The sequence below is a fragment of the Chlamydotis macqueenii genome, chromosome 2 (genome assembly GCF_036417535.1).
Source record: "Chlamydotis macqueenii isolate bChlMac1 chromosome 2, bChlMac1.mat, whole genome shotgun sequence".
Classification (NCBI taxonomy): domain Eukaryota; kingdom Metazoa; phylum Chordata; class Aves; order Otidiformes; family Otididae; genus Chlamydotis; species Chlamydotis macqueenii.
In genome coordinates this window covers 86,768,496-86,790,556 of record NC_141557.1, presented here as the reverse complement: position 1 = coordinate 86,790,556, position 22,061 = coordinate 86,768,496, and the positions used below count along the sequence as shown (strand labels likewise).

At 43.3% G+C, this 22,061-nt stretch overlaps 1 protein-coding gene across 1 annotated transcript; it reads right to left on the bottom strand.

The window, feature by feature from the left end:
• Positions 1–6,073: 6,073 nt before the first annotated feature.
• LOC104473104 (carboxymethylenebutenolidase homolog) lies at positions 6,074–11,424 on the bottom strand. The gene is made up of 5 exons (XM_010130533.1): positions 11,219–11,424; positions 10,490–10,597; positions 8,457–8,599; positions 7,926–8,017; positions 6,074–6,253 (listed from the first exon to the last, which is right to left on the bottom strand). The coding sequence occupies exons 1-5, from the start codon at positions 11,422–11,424 to the stop codon at positions 6,074–6,076; spliced, it is 729 nt and encodes a 242-aa protein (XP_010128835.1).
• Positions 11,425–22,061: the final 10,637 nt, after the last annotated feature.

The following is a 22,061-nucleotide window of genomic DNA, read 5'->3' as shown; positions in this document are numbered from 1 at the left end:
GTTGAATTTTAGTTTGCTGAGTCATTTTCATGTGATTTTGCACTATTTGGCCAATCAAGTTCAAACAACAGAGAATTACAAGGGGCTTAACTCAGCATTTTGGAACTAATACTGTTTGTCACGGTTAAAATTCCCTCAAGCAGCTCAGTATACCTCTATTTATATTTGTCTATACGAGAAAAAAAAGATCTTACTCATGATGAGCAAGCATAAACAGAATATCCTCAGGGTGCAATTCAAACCATGCTTCTTCCAACTCACTGGCTTATCAAATTTTAATGATATCCCAAGGCAATCTGATTTTGCCATGTACAGAAGGATAAGCATTCAGTAGGGCAAATACAATATAGGGTGTGTCGATGTTGTATCACAACCAGGCCTCCATCTGAATAATTAGAGAGTCCTAAGCAGGAGGTGACAGCCCACATTTTATCATAACCCAACAGGTTACAGTGCCTTGCTGCACGCAGAAACAACCTTCAGCAGCTCTGCTCGCTACAGCTTTGCCCTTGCTAGGAAGTCAGGTTTCCTTTCATAGTGCTGTACCTTTACTGCAGGATTTGACAGGGACCATTCAGAGTGTTGATTATGGTTAGAGTCAAACCTCCTAAAAATCTTTTTCATGACATTCAAGGAGAGGGGCCCCATCTTGTGGACATTTCCTGGAGTGAGTACAGCTGTGAAGCTGTTAAACACAATGCTGAAAATGCAGTGCAGAAAAGCTAGCTATGACAGCAAGCAATATCAGATCTCACCTGAACTGGTGAGTTATGGCTGGGCTGAGCCCAGAAACACAGAAATGCACAGAAGACACCTCCTTTCTTTCTCCCAAAGCAAACCATCCTGCCTTTTCCACAGGTGTGAGGAACCCTGCCTCAATGTGGCTTTTCAAGACCTAGAGGAAAGTTTACACACTGCCTGCAAACTCCTTACCTGCACACTGAGGACATGAGATGAGGGCAGAGGAGAATGAACCAGGATAAGGTCAGAGCATTCAACCAACCAAGCCTGGGAACAATTTATCAGGGTCCCCAGAAGCCATGGCACCCATGGCCACATGCTGTGAACAGCACAAGAGCCTGGATCCCCAGCACGAGAGCCTGGATCCCCAGCATGGCTGAAGATATCCTGTGCCAGCTGACAACCCAGGGCTCAGCGCATTTGGAGAAGAGTACAGGCAGGTTTCCACGCCTCTTCTATAAAAGCTGTTTACACAACCTGCAGCTGGGTCCCACACATGCTATCCCACAGCTACCACACCTGGCTCATTAGCTTCATCTAAGGAGGCTCCCCACTGAATGCTTATTTTTAAGAAGCTGTGTAGTATTTGGGAAAATAAACAGGAGAAAGCTGCTGTGCATGCAATGTGTGTTTCTAGCCCACTTCAAATATGATTAGCAAAAGCTTCAACATGATCTCCGCTCCTACAAAAATGACATTATTTGTGGTACTGCCTTCACAAACACACAATACTTGGAGGATTTTTCTGAGGTCATGAAGGCACACAAGGACAGGAGTGGTGCCAAGGACCTGGAGCTCTCCTCAGGGTACACGGGAATGCTGCAGGCTACACAAGATACAGCTAGTGACCTGGAACGGCCATTTGGGGACATGGGCTAACACATACTTGGGTTACCAGTGCCCCTAGGGACAAGAGAGCAGAACAGACCTGGCAGATCTTGAAGGATACTTTCCATAGAGCGCAAGAGTTCTCAATCCCAAGGTGTAAAAAAGTGACAAAGGAAGGTAAGAGACTGGCATGGCTGAGTTGAGACTTGCCAGACAAACTAAAGGGCAGGAAGGAAATGCACAGGTGGTGGAAGCAGGGACAGGTATCCTGGGAAGAGTACAGAGATGCTGCCTGATTGTGTAGGGACTAGGTCAGGAAGACCAAGGCACAGCTGAAGCTGAACTTGGCAAGGGACACAAAGAATAATAAGAAGGCCTTTGACAGGTATGTCAGCCAGAAAAGGAAGGTCAAAGAAAGCATGTCCCCCCTGATAAGCTAGACTGGCAAACTGGCAAAAATGGACAAGGAGAAGGCTGAGGTACAACAACTTTTTGCTTTAATCTTCACTGGCAATCTCTCTTCCCACACCTCTCAAGTGGACAGACCACAAGATGGGGACTGGGGGAGCAAAGGCCCTGTCACTGCAAAAGATCAGGTTCATTACCTCCTGAGGAACCTGAATATACATAAGACTATGAAGAGATAGTCTGGAGAGATGCAGCCCTAAGTCCCGAGGGAATTGGCTGATGTAGCTGCCAAGCCACTCTCTGTGGTATTGGAAAACTCAAGGCAGTCAGGTGAAGTCCTTGCTGACTGGAAAAAAAGGAAACATTGCACCTATTTTTAAAAAGGGTAGAAAGGAGGACTCTGGGAACTACTGACCTGTCAACCTCACCTCTGTGCCTGGGAATATCATGGAACAGATCCTCCTAGAAGTTATGCTAAGGCACATGGAGGACAGGGAGGTGATCTGAGACAGCTGTTATGGCTTCACCAAGGGCAAGTCCTGCCTGACCAATCTAGTGGCCTTCTATGATGGAGTGACTACATCAGTTGACAAGGGAAGAGCTACTGATGTTGTCTGTCTGGACTTCTGTAAGGCCTTTGACGTGGTCCCTCACAACATCCTTCTCTCTAAATTGGAGAGGATTTGATGGGTGGACTGTTTGGTGGATGAGGAATTGGCTGGATGGTTGCAATCAAAAGGTAGTAGTCAATGGCTCAATGTCAAGATGGAGTTTGCTGATGAGTGGTGTCCCTCAGGGGTCCATATTGAGACTCATACTGTTCAATATCTTAATCAGTTACATAAGACAGTGGGATTAAGTGCAGCTTCAGCAAATTTGCAGATAACACCAAGCTGAGAGATGCAGTTGACACTCCTGAGGGATAGGATGCCATCCAGAGGAACCTGGACAAGCTTGAGAAATGGGCTTATGTGAACCTGGTGAGGTTCAACAAGGCCAAGTGCAAAGTCCTGCACCTTTGTCAGGGTAACCACTAATATCAACATAGGGTGGGGGATGAAGGGATTCGGTGCAGCCCTGCAGAGAAGGACTTGGGGGTACTGGTGGATGAAAAGCTGGACATGAGCTGACAATGTGTCCTTGCAGCCCAGACAGCCAACTATATCATGGGCCGCATCAAAAGAAGCATGGCCAGCAGGTCGAGGGAGGTGATTCTGCCCCTCCACTCCGCTCTCGTGAGACCTCACCTGGAGTACTGTGTCCAGCTCTGGAGCCCCCAACATGAGAAGGACATGGACTTGTTGAAGCGAGTGCAGAGGAGGGCCATGAAGATGATCAGGGAGCTGCAGCACCTCTCCTATGAGGACAGGCTGAGAGAGTTGGGGCTGTTCAGCCTGGAGAAGAGAAGGCTCCAGGGAGATCTTATTGCAGCTTTTCAATAATTAAAGAGGGCTTACAAAGAAGATGAGGACAAACTTTTTAGCAGGGCCTGTTGTGATGGGACAAGGGGTAAGAGTTGTAAATCAAAAAACGGTAGATTTAGATTAGACATAAGGAAGAATTTTTTTACAATGGGGGTGGTGAAACCCTGGAACAGGTTGCCCAGACAGGTGGTAGGTGCTCCATCCCTGGAAACATTCAAGGCCAGATTGGATGGGGCTCTGAGCAACCTGATCGAGTTGGAGATGTCCCTGCTTCTTGCAGGGGGGTTGGACTAGGTGACCTTTAAAGGTCCCTTCCAACCCTAAGGATGCTATGATTCTGTGATCATGCAGAAAGGACCAGGTCAGCACGGGGATGTGGCGGTCTGAGGAGGTTTGGGGTTGAAGGTGCCCCAGGAAGTCACCTCGTCCAATCTCCCACTGTGGGCCAGGACAGCTTCCAAGCCAGACTGCACCACTCAGGGGTACACCCCTGAGGGGTTTTGAAACTCAGCAAAGAGGGAGATTCCGTCACTTCTCAGGGCAGGCTGCTCCAGAGCTTGGCTGTGAAACATCCTCCCCTCCGCACAGCTCAGCGCTTCCCTGACGCCCGCTGCCTCCTCGCCTTCCCCTGCGCCCTCCAAACAGGGCGCTCCCGCACCTCGCCTCCTTCCCCGGCCGGCAGCCGCAGGCCGCCCCCCCCCGCCCCCCCGCCCCGCTCCCCAGCGTTACCGGTCGCGCCCGCCGCGAGTCTCCCGTCCGGCCTCGGGCCTGCAAAGGGCGGAACCGGCCGCCGCCGTCCGGGGCGGGGAGGGCTCTCGGCAGCGGTCGGTGGCCGCTCGGAGGCGGCCTCACGCTGCCGGGAGAAGGCGAACCCTCCCAGCCGGAGCCGTCCCGGCGGGGCGGGTTACCGGTGCCTCTGGGAGGCCTGGTGTCCGCGCCCGGCCCTTCGGGAGCGAACGGCTGCCGGCGGGGAGCGGCCGGGGCCGGCGGGCGCTGGGGGTGGCTTGGCCGCCTGGTCCAGAGTCGCAAAGCACATCCAGGGAGGTACTTAAACAGAAAAAAAAAAAAAAAAAAAACCCAAAAAACTTCACACACATACTTTTCTTTTATCCTTCTGTCGCGGTGTTGGAGGAAATCTATTCCAGCAGGTCGGTGCATGGAACAGGATGCTTGGTTGCAGAGCGTGGGGCCGCTGTTGCCAGCTTTGTGGAAGCGCAGCACCCCAGCAAGAAGGTCAGACAGTGGAGATAAACCATGTGCTCACAACAGGACACCTCTCTTGGCTGTAACACAATGCGTATGTTTCCCATTCCAAGTTTCATTCTCTCTAGCTATTGAAGATCCCCCATCACCGTGTCTATAGCCATACCTCCATTGACATAGCTGCCCAAAAGGCACGGACAGGCCTGCTGACTGGCCACACGGATACCAACTGGCAGACCAGGGAGCTGAGCAACGTGCAGTTTGTACAGTGCCTCCAACTTCATGACTTCTCTCCTCACAGCAGTGTTGTTTAATGTACTCAGTCTGTTGAGGTACGCAAACAACCGGCATATCATGACCGTACAGTTACACTGATAGGATAGCAATGTGTGAGACTGTCAAAACGCTCCTGATACCAAAGGGAAAGTAATATCCATGCAGATAGCTAGCCTTGATTTATGGCTACATTAACAGGGCAACAGTGCGAGAAACTGACAGACATTGTAGAAAATAAAAAGGGACATGGGTCCCTTATAGGATCTCTGAGTAAACACAAGTTGCCAAGACATTACCAAAGTAATGAAATTAAAAAATACTAAAAAAAAAACCCAACAACAGGGATGTTTATTGTTTTATATATGTTGTGTACTTGGGAGGAGATAAGGGTGATAAAGGGGAAAAACTTGAGAGAAGAACAAGGCATATAATGTAAAGCAAACAATATAATCAGGACTGACTGAGCATACCTGTTTGTTAGCCCTGTGCCTGATCACCACAGTTTGGACCAGGACAATAAATCCCACGTTTCCACAGTGTACATGCCTGGGTTACTTCCACAGCTGGGAGAGACTGGTTATGTTTTCCCTTGATGTTGATGAAGGAATACCAGAAGTGCACTTCTTAGCATTGCCAAGGGAATATCTACCTCGAGGTTGCCATCTAACAACATAATACCTTCCCAGCCCCTTAACATAGCCAAATGTTCATTTGACACATGGGAAATTCTGCTCAGTACAGCAATATATCTGACACAAACGCTTTCTATTTAATTAAAAAAAAAAGTCTATATGCAAAACTAGGGTATTTCCATGTTAACATCTATCACCACCAGCTATCATACCAAAATAAAGCCTGAAACTACTCAGGTAAAGTCAGGATGAAGTCTTACTCACTAGCATAGACAAATGGATAAACAATATCATTACTATTGATGTCATGATGCAGAATAATGAAGCAAATACAAAGCAAGATAAATTAAAGTAACCTTTTATTGCCTAATCATCCTTTAGTCCAACTTTGATTTCACAATCTTGTGTAAATCTTGTAAAAATAATTAAGAACTATAAATTAAAATGTTCACATTTTCGTTTGTGATTATTTTCAAAACCAGATAGTTTTCCCTTGGCTGTTTTCTTCTCTCAAATTAAATGAAACACTGATCTTGAAGCCTAGTGTTACTCTATGCTTTGTCAAATAAACATTTTGATCCAATCAATCATATCCTTTCTAGCTTCTTCAATATAAGGTTTATCATCAGGTTTCATATCTTCTGGCTTCAATTGTGCAAACCCATGAACCTGTCCAGGATAAACTTTAATTTTATATGCAACTCTACAGTACTGTTTCAACTTCTCCTCCAATAAGGTGATCTGTAAAAGAAAGCATTTTTTCCATTATGTTGTAAGATTTTTTTTTTTTAAGTTTACCAAACTTGTCATTTCTCATATCACTACATCTTTTTCTTTTCTCAACTGCCACACTTGAAATACATTCTGTTGGTCAACAGATCAGAAGACCTCTCTTTGGAATTATAAGAAACATTTTTTTAAAGTATGGGTGAGTCTGAGAGCCTCAGCAGTTACTGCAAAGATGGTTTGGTAAATCTCATTGCCGTAAAGGAACAGGTGGACTTCTATTCAGAGACTTCAGCTTGTAACCTAATTTTAAGCTTTGATCTTGAGAGAACATATTCCCTTAACCTCAGTGACTCTCAGTTCAAAACATTTTGATAGGCTTAGTAACGGAGTTTAAGGAAACACAGGGATTTTTTTAGCTACTGTATAACAAAAAGACACTGCTCCTGCACAATCTTTTGATGATAAGTACACACACGTGCTTATACACAGAGTGCTAATCATATGATTATGTACCTGTATACATATGTTTTTGTGCTTATTTCCATTAAAAAGTCAGAAAATAGGAGCACGAACACTTATTTTGCCCTGCCAACTTAGTTCTATCCGTTGTGCAGATTAGAGAGAGTACTGTAATTTATTTCATATTCACTTTTTTTTTCCCCATAGAGCCCTTTATTGCTCAGTGCAGAAAACAATGTATTTGAGGATTTTATTGTTTATTTTTTAACATGGGAATTTTTCTTACACAATCTGCACAGGTAGCTCAGAGAGGAAGCTTCAGGAGAAAAAGGTATGGTTTCAATGTGTAATGTATGATGGGAAAAAAGTATTTATGAAAATTGTGTCCCTGGGAAAAGGATACTTTGGCCATAAAAAGGGGACAGGGAGCGAAGGAGTTGTTTTCCTGTGCAGAGAAGAGACTTATTTAAGGTACAGATCAACATACTGAATAACACAGTTAGAAATAAAGACGAACGCAGTTAAGATGGGCTTCTGCATTCCCAGAGCACGCTGCCAGTTCCCCAGTTAGACCCTACTCCTACACAACTATGCTAGAGGTGGTATGTTATCATTGTCACCGAAGAGAAAGGATTTATGCACAGAAGAGGGCACCAGTTTCCTACCCATATATTTCTCCAGTCTCACATATCCTTACGATAGGGGTTATATGAGAACATAGATGGCAGCCAGGAGTCAAAACAGAGTCGACAAGTTGTCATCATCTTAGTTAAAATTCACATCCACTCTCAGACATAGTTCATTTTGTCTTCTTGTACCAAAAACAATTAGTCATTGGTCCACATCATCAGAAAGTTCAGTTCTATGCTGAAATTATTTTTTCCACTTAAAGTCCAAATTCTGTGGTTTAACTACCTGTTCTCTCAAATCTAGCAGTAGTATCCAAGTTTTTGAGATGTTAGGCTCATACCAGTTGGATCTCCCTGCTCAGTTTCACCCTCCACTTGTCCAGCCACTCAGAGACTGATGACTGGTCTTCACTGCATTTCTCACTTCAAAAAAGAAGCTTTGAATAACATAAGCAATATATGGGGGAAGTTGAAGTATAAGCAAAACAATCCAGCCTGTTTGATTTTTCAGATCTGAAAATGGTTTCTAACAAGCTAGGATTTCTGTGTGGGATAAAAGAACTATGGGAAGAGAAATTTCCAGTACAACAGCTTACCTGATCATAAGAAATAGTGTGGTCTTTCTCACCAAAAATGAAAAACGTGGGATTTAGCAAATTGTATCTTTCTTCAGAGTCCCTAATTATTCCTATAATGTATTTGAGAAACAGTCTGTTAGTGAGGCTGACGTTCTTGCAAGATAAATGACAAATTAAAAGACAAAATTTCTATTTAGGTTTACTCATTAAATACTTTTGGTTTTTTGTATTTTTTTTTTAGATCAGGACAGTTTCTGTTCTGATGGAGAAAAAAAAAGCATTTGGAACATATATTTCCCCAATCTCCAAGCACTAAAAAAAAAAGATTAGAAAATTTCTATGAAAAAGGAAACATTTTCTTCTGGTTTCCACCATTCTTAAATTTTGATACCGATATAGCATATTGCTGAAATAATCATAATTAAAACCCGCAACTCACTTTTGAGTTTTTACAGAAATTGTTACAAAGCAATAACAAGACTTACAAACTACACATAATTGCTCACTTATATTGTGAGCCCATATAAGTTTTCATGTGTTCTACACTACCATAGAGGGACACCCCAGCGGCTAATTGAGGATTTTTCAGCATCAAGTGATGTACTGCCATTCCACCCCAGGAAAACCCAACGACACCAATCTTCTTTGCACCGCATTGTTCCTTTAGATACTTCAAGACAACATCAGCTTCCCTAAGACATATAAACAAAAGCAAACTAAGGAATCTATCGCAGAATCAATACTTGAAAATTTAAGAAGTAAATTAAAAGACATACACTAATTTTTCTGCATCTGCACCCCCAATAATTTAAAATAGAGACACATTTCATCCCAGAGCAGTGGTTTCTGTTTAAGAAATGGCAGTTAACATCTTTGGTCCTAGTTTAGGGAATTACAAGTGTAGGTACTTAAATACTTACCTGAATTGTGACATGCTCCTTTGTTTTCAAAAGAAGCAAATTTTTAATTGAATCACTTTGTCTAGGACAGGACAACTAAAGACAAGACATATCTGCAAGTAGAATAACATCTTGCATTATGGATTGTAGGAATAGGTAAGCTTCACTGTGCTATCTCCACAGAGTCCACCCATTTAGATAAAGATTTATCTTGAGTATGTCGTTCCTGTTGCATGAGTTAATATTAAAATATCCTACCAAGCCCACATGCAATAATGCTCTACTAAAGTAGCAATTACTCAAAATTAAACTGTCAGTAACTATAATGTTTTTAAAAAACAGGTATTGCATGAGGTATATTGCAAAAAAATATGCAAATTGTTTTTAATGTAGGCCAGAGCAGGTAAATTATTCTTTTTTTTTAACTGCTAACTTCTTAGGTCTCAATAGTTTTATCTTTTTTTTTTTAATCTACAGAGTTTTAAATGAATTTTAAATGCAGACTGTATATGCTATTAACTATATTTTCAAATATTATGCACATTAGTATGGTCATCATGAGTTTGGTTAGGCTGACAAAAAAGCAGTACGAGAGTGACACGATTAAGAGTCCTAGGCCTGTAGCGTGTGTGCTGTGAATGGATGAGCTTACTCGGATTTTATCTGTTTGGAAGGGTACTAAGTGATGAGTATGTTGCATTCTTTGTGCTCTAAAAGAGCAACGGATCTGACCTTGAGGGCAGCTGCAAGTAAACCCTCGAAAGACATCACAGACATGTCCTTGATGTCTTAGTTGTTTAAGACAGTGCCCACATATCTGCTCACTTTTTACAGTAGGATTTTTTACAGGTGTTAGTCATTTGTCTTTTCAAAAAATTTGGTCACAGCTTCTGCAACTATATGGTCAAAAGCTTTGCTGAGAGATGTTGAAGTTAGGCTGTGACCTCTGGGACCTCTTGAAAGGGTGAGAAGAATACCTGTGGCTTACAAGATGATAGCTGAGTAATAGGATGTCACTGCCTTGCTATCATCTTCTGAAGTTTTAGGCTGTGGTGATAGATGCTGAAGAAAAAGTAATGCCTCCCTTAATTCAGGAAAGCCTTGTTACAGGCACTGCTAAGCTCTGCAGATAGTGGGGCCTCTATTTCACATTGAGAAACACAGTATAGTTGATCAGATGTATCTTAGGTTTTAGGCAGTCTCACAAATTTTGATCTAATGCTGCTCAGGAGAATATTATCTGCACCAATTGTAATCTACAAGGCAGAAAGCAAGATAGGCAAGTGACAACCGGCAGATGACATGAGCAATTGTGAAGAGTTTTCCTCTTTATCTTGAGAACTGCAGGCAGAACCAGAACTTGTGGATAAGAGTGCTGGGTATTTCATAGCCTGTGAAACACTGGCTGTGAGCCTGTGCGGCCACTATGACATAGTTAGAAAAGGGCCCAGGAAAACCAGATGGGGACAATAAGCAAACTGATGGAAGAAGCAGATGATCCTTTCCAAATCCCAGCCAAGACAGTGCCCAGAACCACAGAATAACCACCCAGAATAAGCAATGGTGCACGTACAGTCAGCTTGCCCTGCCCTGAGGTGCAGGCCCTGAGGTGCCACTTTTAACATTTAGTAAAAATTCCCCTCCTTTGTGGGATGCTCTTTAAAGTCCAAGTATGCATCTTACTTGTCTACTTTCATAGGATCATGAACTTTCATCCAGTCAGCAAAGTCAGCCCAGTGATCAGTAGTTTTCCAGGGTTCTGTCCCCTTGAAGAAGTCTGGGCAGATGGTTCTGTGCGAGACATGGAATCAAGTCAACTTTCACATCCAGGTGGGGAGAACCTATGGACATCTTTTCTACTCCAGAGTACACATCTGCATGGTTACTATCTAAATCATATTCTACTGATCCTGTTCTGGCAATCAGCAGAGTTAAAAGTATATGTCTTTCTATGGAAAAAAAAACCAACACACAAATAAACTCTCATTATTTCCTTAGACATACTTAATACAAAAGTAAAGGGATTAAGCAATCCTCCCAATTCTGTATAAATACATAAATATCTCTTTGCTAGTAAAAGCTAGAGCAACTGTTCAAAAGGTTTGGTTCTGAAAAGCTTACACAAGTTAAAGATACATACTAACGTTTATCTTTTAATCACTCATGCTGCCACATAAGCACAAACACTGGCACTTCATGACTCTCCTTGTGGCTTTGTGCTCAGGTAGCCATTTTTGATAGGTCAATTTTAGAAGCTTTGGTGGCCTCATGGGAACATTTTGTCCCTTTGTGTTTTTATTTGCTCAGACTGAAATGGTATGGTTGTATGAGAAAATTCATATGCCATGCTTAGCTTTGGGCCTAGTGATCTACAAGTGCGTTTGGAAGAAGATAGGAAAAACAGTTGCTTACATGTATCCATGACCTGCAATCAAATCGACTATGTATCTAATGTCGGGGAACAGCCATCCAAATATATCATGAATCACAATCACAGCTTTGTCTGTGAAAAAAGATGGTCTACAAACATATGCCTTGATGTGCTCAATTTGTACTTCATGTCCAAGGCACCCATATTGAGATCTTTTTCCAGTATCATAGAGGAAAGGATCAGCCATTTGGAAATCTGAAAAAAAAAGAAAAAAAAAAAGACGAGAGCAAGAAAGTAAAAATACTTTGTTAACACAAATTATTAAGGGCAAATAAAGGCAAATATGATCTGCAGAAAGTAGATCGATAACTTCTATAAATGACATTGACATCCTTGTCCGAAAGGAGAAAGCAGAAAAAAGCAGAAGCTTTTTTTTCCAGTGCAGAATGGCTCTTAGTCAATTATCTGTTATTAAGCTGAGAATGAAGAGAAATACCAAAAGCAAAGTTATAAAATTACAAACAACCTGTGCATGTAGGTCCTGACTCTCACGTCACATTTGTTTTCCTCCCATGCCACTCTGTCAGCACTGGTGTGAAGCAGTACAGCTTCAGATGTCACTCTCTCCCCAAGTATGGGTCCATCACGCGTGTCTTCATGGGGAATCCCAAGCTAGTTTCTCTGAATTATGTGATGGGTAAGGACCACAGCACTCAACTGCTACAGAAAAGTACAGTGTTCAGTGCTTCTCTCAGCGCTGGCGTCTGCTAACTAATCTGTAATTTCAGTAGCAGCACGACAGCTGCTCTGGGAGCCGATATATCGGGCGCAGTTGGTGAAGGACTGCAGTACGGCTTTGTCAATTAGACGCCAATGCCTTGGCCCCACATGCCCTTGAAAGGGATTGCAAGAAAACAAGCAGATATACAAATCTCACTCAAAATATGTGAGATATTTCGGTTTGTCTCTTCTCCAAAAATAGCAATTACAGACAATGAGCCAGTCCCCACCCCTTCCCTCTAGCTGTGCTAGAAAGATTAAAGTCAAAAGTTCTTCTGACTCTTTCTGTCAGGAGCTTGGAATGGACTCTGTGCAAAAAGTAGAATGTGATCCTGTAATTAAACATAGTGTTATAATGGATTTATACAAGGAATCCAATTAAGTCTGCAGGGGTAATGTTAATAGTAGCATTTCCTAGCCATGTACTGACTTTGAAACTGTCCCACACTTGTATATACATTATGACTGTCTCTGCTTCATCATTTCTATGTCAGCCTAGTATTTCTGTTTGTGTTGTAACATATACTTCAGAAAACTATCTAGTTTTCGTGGAAATGTGGCAAATTCTGTTAAAAATGTATACTTTCCTCAGCTCTCCATTAACCACAGCAGTGGAGAACTAGGTTTCACTGAGTAATGGGAAACTTTTCCTAGGCAATATGGACACATTTTGAACAATGGTGCACTCAGACTGAAAAACAGAGAGTTGATGCCGTAGAGAGTCTCCCCTTGCTCGTGCCCTACCCCACACTTCCCAGCTTGCAAGACTAACACAGGCTCAATAACATCATCTGCATCTTATACGCATTTAGACTGCCTTATACTCAAGATAATCAGCCTTCCCAATGTATACTGCAAAGACACTGTTCTTCCTCATCCTCTCCCAACCCTGGGGCTGCTGTCACCAGACCTGGGAGGACCAGCTCTGAGTTTGAGCAAATATGCTTGATTACAACAGTAATCTCTAGTAATCTCTGGCTGATAAGAGTGTGGTGTAGAGATACAGGAATTGGGCGAATGTGTCTTTACTGCTAGAATCAAGCTACTTCAGAAGTAGCCATGAGGTGGATGATCTCACATTGTGAGTGATCTGTGCTGATAACTGAGAGCTGATTACGTTTGTTAATTGTTCTCCCACCTTTCTCAACATCTGAATGTCAGGGTTGGTGCTAGGAAGCATAAAGCAGCCTGATCTCCAGGACTAAAACCTCCATTGTTTTGGCATTGTATGAAAGTGGAAGTTGTAACATGCATGGGAAAGTATCTCCTAGTTTAAGCCCCCCATAATAGGTCTGAACATGTTTGAGATGTCTGTTTCTGCAAAAGTACTTCCTACCTCTTTTTTTTTTAACATAACATGGATGAGCTTGTTGACATGCAAGAGACTACCTAGGAACAGGCTGCCCAGAGAGGTGATGGATGCCCCATCCCTAGAAACATTCAAGGCTAGGTTGGATGAGGCTCTGAGCAACCTGATCTGGTTGGGATGTCCCTGCTCCTTGCATGGGGGTTTGACTAGATGACCTTTGAAGGTCCCTTCCAACCCTAACCATTCTATGATTCTAATTCACTGGCACTCCCAAAGACAGCTAACCCTACTGGCTTCTGAGATGGCAGCCACAGTCTTACTCCAGTAAGGTCTTTTGTTCAGAAGGGCACAACCCGTGGTGTCTCATTCAAGGAAGTAGTGTTTAGGAGGCATTAAGCTTTGCAATAGTTGTGAAACAGCTTACGGCCTATCTGTTGGTTGCTTCCCAGAGATACTTTCTTTGGCCTGTCTTGATTCCTGTCTAGCCAGCTGGCTCTCCTCCAGGCACCAGGCTCCAGAGAACATTAGTAAATAATCAGCCACACCTGAACTGCATAGAAGTCTTTGATGGGATCCTGTTCAGTCAGAAGCTTTATTTGTTCCCGCCTGCTTTGTTCCACGCAACACAGTGTGGCGAAGCAACAAGCCAGGATACTTCCTACCTGGCCTGTCTCACCTCATTGCCTCTTCCCATCAGTTTCAGCCATTACACTTTTCCTTTTTCTGCTTTCCTTGTGGCATGGTTCCAAGCAGGCAGCACCTCACCTTTACACCCTGCTCCTCATCACTGAACTCCAGCACAGAGGAGATGCAGGGCCTGGCACAAAGCTAGGAACAGGGGAAAAAGTGACTGCTGCTAACAGGGGAAAAAGAGTGATATCTATGAGTCTGCTGTCATCCTTCTGCTAATTAAAGAGAAGGCCTTCTTACAGCTTCTCCTCCTTAGTGGTTTTGCTCTTCCTTGGGTTTCTCATTACCGTTTACCTTTTGTACAAGTAACATAAAAACTGAGCACAGTTATTTACTATTATCACAAGGCAAAGGTGGGCTCCCTTGGGTGGCAGGACATACCCAACCTACTATATTTTTAGGAAGCAACAAATCACATGGTTAAATCCTGCTGAGTCTTAGTTTTCAATAGGAAAATACAAATCTCTCATTGGGAAGTAGGGCTAAAAATCTTTAAAAAACAATCAGGTAAAACAAGGGCAAAGATAGTCCTAAGGATAATGCCCACTTCTCAGAAAGTTAGTATGAGCACGTGATCTCAAACTGCCGTGCTGTCTGGCAGGACCTTGGACTAATGATGCCAAGATGTGACATCTCTGCCTTTTTCCTGGGTCCAGTGATAACATTTTAAACTCTAGCAGTAATTTATTTCAATGGTAAGTGCTCCAATGAACCAAACAAGGAAAATAATGGGAATTCATCACCATAAGGGTAAAAGAAATTATTATGGTCTTCTAATGTGATCTTGCTACTGATGGACATAAAATGGTGACCAATAGTTCCTACAGAAAGTCCCCATGCTGTGGCTGAAGTAGAATGTCTCTCAAAGTCAGGCGATCTAGAGTTAAAAGCTTCAAGTGAACATACTACCTCCCTTACTTATTTGTGCCAATATATGGTCACATTTAGAAGGAAAAATGTGTTCAGGGTGCCACAGCTTGCAGCAAGCAGTCAACCTGAAATCCAGTCTTTCCCAAAGTTGACACCCTTTATCTTCACCTTACCCACTCCCTAATACTTGTCTTTGTGCATTGTTTTACTGAAACCAAAATAAAAGTCTCTCTTTAAAGGAATGGCTTTTTGTGAATGCTTCAAGCCTTTTCAAAGAGCTAGAGATAATTACTTCGCAATTTCAGATTTCTCCCTTTCAACACAGTTAAAAGTAGTTAGCCTTTCTCCACTGCCAACTCAGTCTTTGTGGACCAGTTTGCCATCACATACCTGGAATACAGGATCCTGTTTTAGCCCAGCTCGCAGCTTCTGCTCAGATACCAGCTAGATTTCTCTAAACACAAGAAGAAGAAAACCAGTTCTGCTGACAGTTTAGCTGCTGCTGCTGCCCATCCACTTTCGAGACGCTCTTCAACTCTTCTGCAGACTTTGGGATTGGAAGGTGAGGAGGAGAGGCTTAGCACAAGAGCCATCCCAACTGGAAGGGGTGGGGACAGATCATGCAGAGAGGCAGGGTGCAGCAGGCTCCACACCAGTTGCCTTTTACTCCACCTTTTATTTGTTTATTATTTAAGGAGTTTAGAAAGCAAGATGCACACAAACACTATACTACTTTTTTTTTTTCCCCATCCCTCTGAATATGTGTAATTCCCAACAAAATAGTATATGGAAGCTGAAACAAGGCTGCTCAGTCTTATTATTAGCAGTCTTCAGTTTTCTGGGAAAATTTCCCTTCCAGACCTGTACACTACAAAGCAAATGACTTGTGTGATGGAGGCATTTAAGACACTGCAGAGTCTTTAGACCTCAGCATTTATAGCTGAGGCATTTAGCATCAGCAGTGCATTTGCTGATACATTGTTAAATACAGAGATGCATTTTCTTACAGTGTATTCATGCACTTTTATTGTTCATAATAAATGCCTTTAATGGAATTTGTGCAGAATTAAGATGAAACTGTCCTGGCAAACTTGCATCATAAAAAGCTATGGAAGTCTCCCTAGCACACAGATTAAACATACTACAGCCACGCCCACAAGCATTCCCAACAAGTCCAAAAGTGTTTCAGGTTATTTTTTTATTAGACTTGCTTTCAACAAGTTAGAAACATTTGAGTCTGAGCTGGTTGCTATTGACAGTGACTTGTTGAAATTTTCCATTCTTATTACCATAATGACTTAGTATGCAAGGAACATTAGCTTAGCCCTCAGGCTGATGTCTACTACAGCTCTAATTTTCTGTGTGTGTGCATGTGGTTTGTGTGTGTGTTTGTGTATGTTGGAGAGGAGGAATGAGAGAAGCAAAAGAGCTCAAAGAAAATGACAATGTTATTTCAAATCAAAGATCAATACAGAAATGTTGATCCTAAGTGTTTATGACAAACAAGTCCCACAGTTACTCTGTAGATCCTCAGCAGTACTCTGTGTAGTAGTGACCGCTGTGTAATCAGAGGACTGTGTAGAACAAGTGGTGGCTGGATTCAGTTCACCAAACCTCAGACATTTACAGTCAGGTTGTCTACGTGTCAGCAAGGCGTCTACACTCCCACAGTTGTCATCAAGATTTAGGGTATGATTCACACTTTATAGGTGTCTTCTTTAGAATGAAATGGATAGTCCCCTAGATGCCACCAATTGTGCTGATCATGGAGTTTAATGGCAGCCTACCCACCTAGTGCAGGTGTAGTTTGCTGTGCTGAGTGCATCACCAGCCAAGCAAGATCAGTCTCACCTCTGTGTGCTGTGGGAGCTACACGCAACTCAAAATTAAGGTTTGTCATGACCAGACCAGAGGGTGTTTGTCCTGTCATACCTGTCAGTATCTTTGCACGTCAGGATTGTATAAGAAAGACATTGCTTCTGTTGCAAGGGAAGGAGTGGGGAAACTGCACAGAAAAGATCCGGTTTATATTTTGATATTAATGGCATCTTGCTTGAGCTTGTCTAACCCAACCTGGGTGGGCATGCTGTACTCAGATCCACAAGATTGAAGTACTGTCTTCCTACCTCGTTCCTCCAGGACTTGGGTCCATCCAAGCCACAGTCCCCTGAGGAACCAACTGGGCCAGCAGAACGAGACATCTGATCCCGCATGCATCTCATGACTGTAAATCCTGTGTTCGTGCTCAGCATCTCTAACTGGGGGTGGTTAGGGTGAAAGGTAAGCAAAGGACTTGCTCTGCTCTAATGCAAGCCTTTGCCTGCACACTGTGATTATGTCTGACCAGCAAACCCTAAATTATTTAGATCTTACATACTTGAAGAGACTGTCTCTTTCCTCGTAAGATATAATCACCTCTGTAATGGACTCAGGATTATGGAGTTCTTTGCACACATGCATTTCCTACAGTCTCCAGTAACTCATATATATAAATATTTTTTAAGCCTACTATGAACATCTTTATTTTTAAGGTTTCCAAAAAAAAAAAAAAAAAAGACGACAACAGACAGGGGTTAGAATGAGCATAACAGATTCACTTGTTCAGACACACAGTGTCCAAATCTCTCCTTCACCTGAAACACGCAGCTTCTTATCTCATTTTTGTTTGGTTTTATTTTTTTTCCTGGAGGTTTGCACCAATACGGCTCCAACTGCTCCTCCTGGTTTTACAGAAGTGGACATGAAATGAAACCCCAAAGTAAATCCTCACGGCTGTTGGCTGCACTTTTAGCTGTATGTTAACATAGAATCATAGAATCATAGAATCATAGAATGGTTAGGGTTGGAAGGGACCTTCAAAGGTCATCTAGTCCAACCCCCCTGCAAGGAGCAGGGACATCCCTGACTAGGTCAGGTTGCTCAGAGCCTCATCCAGCCTGGCCTTGAACGCTTCCAGAGATGGGGCCTCCACCACCTTTCTGGGCAACCTGTTCCACTGTTCTATAACCCGCATCGTAAAAAATTTTTTCCTAATTTCTAATCTAAATCTACCCCCCTCTATTTTAAAACCATTACCTCTCGTCCTATCGCAACAGGCCCTACTAAACAGCCTATCCCTATCTTTCTTATAGGCCCCCTTGAGGTACTGGAAGACCGCTATCAGGTCTCCCCGGAGCCTCCTCTTCTGCAGGCTGAACAGCCCCAACTCTCTCAGCCCGTCCCCATAAGAGAGGTGCTCCAGCCCTTTTATCATCTTCGTGGCCCTCCTCTGGACCTTCTCCAACTGGTCCGTGTCCTTCTTGTGCTGGGGGCTCCAGAACTGGACACAGTACTCCAGGTGGGGTCTCACCAGGGCAGAGAAAAGGGGGAGAATCATCTCCCTCGACCTGCTGGCCACGCTTCTCTTGATGCAGCCCAGGATGCGGTTGGCCTTCTGGGCCGCAAGGGCGCATTGCCTGCTCATGTTGAGCTTCTCATCCACCAGCACTCCCAAGTCCTTCTCCTCAGGGCTGCTCTCAATCCATTCCCCACCCAGCCTGTATTTGTACCTGGGATTGCCATGACCCAGGTGCAGGACCTTGCACTTGGCCTGGTTGAACTTCATGAGGTTGGCACGGGCCCACCTCTCCAGCCTGCCAAGGTCCCTTTGGATGGCATCCCTCCCTTCCAGCGTGTTGATGGCACCACACAACTTGGTGTCGTCAGCGAACTTGCTGAGGGTGCACTCTATCCCACTGTCCATGTCACCGACAAAGATGTTGAACAGGGCCGGGCCCAGCACGGACCCCTGAGGGACGCCACTCGTGACCGGTCTCCACCTGGACTTCGAGCCGTTGACCACCACTCTCCGAGTGCGGCCATCCAGCCAACTCCTTATCCACCGAGTGGTCTGTCCATCAAACCCATGTCTCTCTAGTTTAGAGAGAAGGATGTCGTGCGGGACAGTGTCAAAAGCTTTGCACAAGTCCAGGTAGATGATGTCAGTTGCTCGTCCCTTGTCCACCGATGCCGTCACCCCGTCATAGAAGGCCACCAAATTGGTCAGCCACGATCTGCCCTTGGTGAAGCCATGTTGGCTGTCACCAACCACCTCCTTGCTCTCCATGTGCCTTAGCATGGGTTCCAGGAGAATCTGCTCCATGACCTTGCCAGGCACGGAGGTGAGGCTGACTGGCCTGTAGTTACCTGGGTCTTCCTTATTCCCCTTTTTAAAAATTGGGGTTATGTTCCCCCTCTTCCAGTCATCGGGGACCTCACCAGACCGCCACGACTTCTCAAATATGATGGCCAGTGGCTTGGCAACTTCATCCGCCAGTTCCCTCAGGACCCGTGGATGGATCTCATCAGGACCCATGGACTTGTGCACCTTCAGGTTCCTCAGATGATCCCGAACCTGCTCTTCGAGTACAATGGGCAGTTCTTCATTCTCGCAGTCCCTGCTTGCACCTTCTACAGCTTGGGCGGTGGGACATAAGAAACAAGATCCAAGGACATGCAAGCCTGCTGTCCTGGGGCAAAACAGAAAAATATTCTCTCCCAGATAACTACTGATAGATAAAAACCCAGAAAGGCAAGTGCTCTGCTGGCATCTAGTGCAGAAGTGAAAGAGTCCAGTGGAGAAACCAATGGATGGGCTTAAACATGGCCCATTTACCTTCACCTGGTACAGCATTTGGAGTGCTGCTGGTAGCAACAGACTTGTCAGAAAGTTGAAATCATTGCAGATGTTATATATGTTCCTCATATATGTTCCTCACCTTGTGAGGAACCAATGGTGAGGCTCTCAGGAAGAGTTAGTGGAGAGGCATGGTGGGATGGGGTCAGAAGAGCTCAGCTTTGCGGCGCCAGCTGTAATGTCAGTGAGGGCTCTGTACCCAGCACCTGCCCTGAGAGCAAACAGCATCCCGTGGGACTTGGGTGGCTACAGGAAGGGAACACAGCTGGTTCTTCTCACACAGCTTCACTGAAATGAGGGAGCCTAATTAGTGGGTTTGTAATTTGAAGCTGGCTTTGTGGCTTTTGTTTGTGTATGTTATTCCGATTCCTTTCCCTCCATCCAGTAAAAGGCTGTGTACCTAAACTTATCTACTGAGTCATCACTTGGGAGTGAAGAAATAGAGTTTAACGAATCTGATTTCATTTTCCAAGTTTCTGGCTTTGATCTCTAGTCAGTATTTGAATAAGACCCTTGGAAATTGAGCCAACTCTTGTTACTGCAAATCAAAGCCTGGCAGGAGGTTTACATGTACAGATACTTTCACTGCCATCAGTGAAAACTAGACTCACACACCATGTTCTGGCTCTTTCCCATGCTTTCCTGTGTGTCTGAGAAGAAAGGCTCTGACGTCTCTCCTCTGTGGGAGTGATCTTATCTGCCTCGTGGTGCGGCGCTGGCAGGCACGGCCACGTTCCCTGCACTCCACAGAGCACCCCGCCGTTCCTCATGGGGCACCAGGACCCAGGCCAGGGTGATTACTGCTCCTTTGCTATTGATCTTTGCATCTCTCACCATGCTCCCCCACACTTTTATTTGCTGCTAAAAATAATAGACCAAATCTGCAGTCATCTCTCCCCTTTGGCCATCTCCCCCTTGCATCCGCCACCTTTCCTGGCTTTCCACTCTACTCCATTTCTGTAAGCTATTTGAAGCCGCCAGTGTCAACTTGTTTCTGGTTGTCCCTTTTAATGTGCCTCTCCATGTCCCTCTTTTCTTTTGAGTAGGCTAGGGTCAGCTCTCAGAGCATACAACTCCTTTTCTCCGTAAAATCAAAAGTATTGCTCTGATCCAGGGACAGAAGGACAATCTGAAAAAAAAATGTTTCAAATATGTATGTTGCTTATTTGCTTGTTGGTGTGTCAAACTGGTTGACCCAACAGATTCTGGGTTTCTCATGTCTGAGAATTTTTACCTAAAACATATTGTGAATATTTAGTCTCAAATTTTGTATTTTTGCTGAAAGACTTTGTGGGATTTCAGAGGGTGTGTTTGGTGAACTTTATAGAAAAAGGGTGGAGTATAACTTTAATTATGCCAAAGCAATAACAGGAAAACTATTTTAATATTGTGGATGACATGCAAAGAGGCGTATTAAAATTACCTAACACTATCCAAGTGTTTCTAGGTTATTCAGTAGCTCAGCACTTTATTAAAAAACACTTTTATTGGAATTTAAGTACGAGGCATATGATTCCAAATATTAAAAATAATAATGAATATTAATAGCAAGATATAGGGAAAATAGTAAATTTTTGAGAAATGGCTCAAGAATAGGCACCCAAGATCAGAGGCAGCATCATTGTTGCACTGAATACTATAAATAGAGAAATGAGTAAGACAACAGAATTCAGATTGCATGGATAATTGCATGGATTAAGGGGTTATTTCTGTATCTAAAAACCTGAACATCTATTTTTGCATGATTTAAGAATATGCCTATTATTTTTTTCTTACCAAATATTTTGTCTTCTCTAAAACTACAAAAAACTGACATCTAGAAATGACTACACAATACTTTTCTTTGCAGTTATCCACTCTTCAGATTATTACCTTCAAGGATTAATTCATTTCACATATTTATGAAAGCTGAACTTTGTATGCAGAATTTCCCACCATAAAATGATTGTTTAAAAATACATATATTTGGTTTGTTCTAGGCCATGTCTTTTTTTTTTCTTTTTCTCCTTTTCTTGGTATGAGTTGTCTCCTTAAACAAAACTCATTGAATGCTTATTTTATATTTCAGAAACTTTCTAGGGTCAATCAGATGGAAGTGGGTCATTTTGTTTGCTTATAATTAAAGCTATGTTTGCACTAAGATATAAACACAATTTCATTCTTCAGTACAAATAAGTTGCCTTGGACAAAAAGCTGTATCTTGTGCCAGTAGAATTTACCGCACTTTTCCAAAGAGGCATCTTTCATGAGTAGAAATCTGGCTTCTCCTCTGTAAACTCCTAGTGTGCCCTTGAACAGTTTGATTTGACTGAGAGATTTTCCAAGAGATCCTTTTTAAAGCCAAGAGGACCCCAAAATTTCCACTTACATATGATCTCCCATAGGCTATACATCTTCTAGATGAACATTTAGGGTTTTTTTTCCTAACTGGAAAAAGGGGAAATGTTTGCTACTACCACTGATTATTGAACAATCCTGTCAAAAAGGATTATACTAACTCAGTGTTTTAAACTTCAAAATTTTAAACAGATTGCCAGTGAAAAACTCATTTCTTCCTATA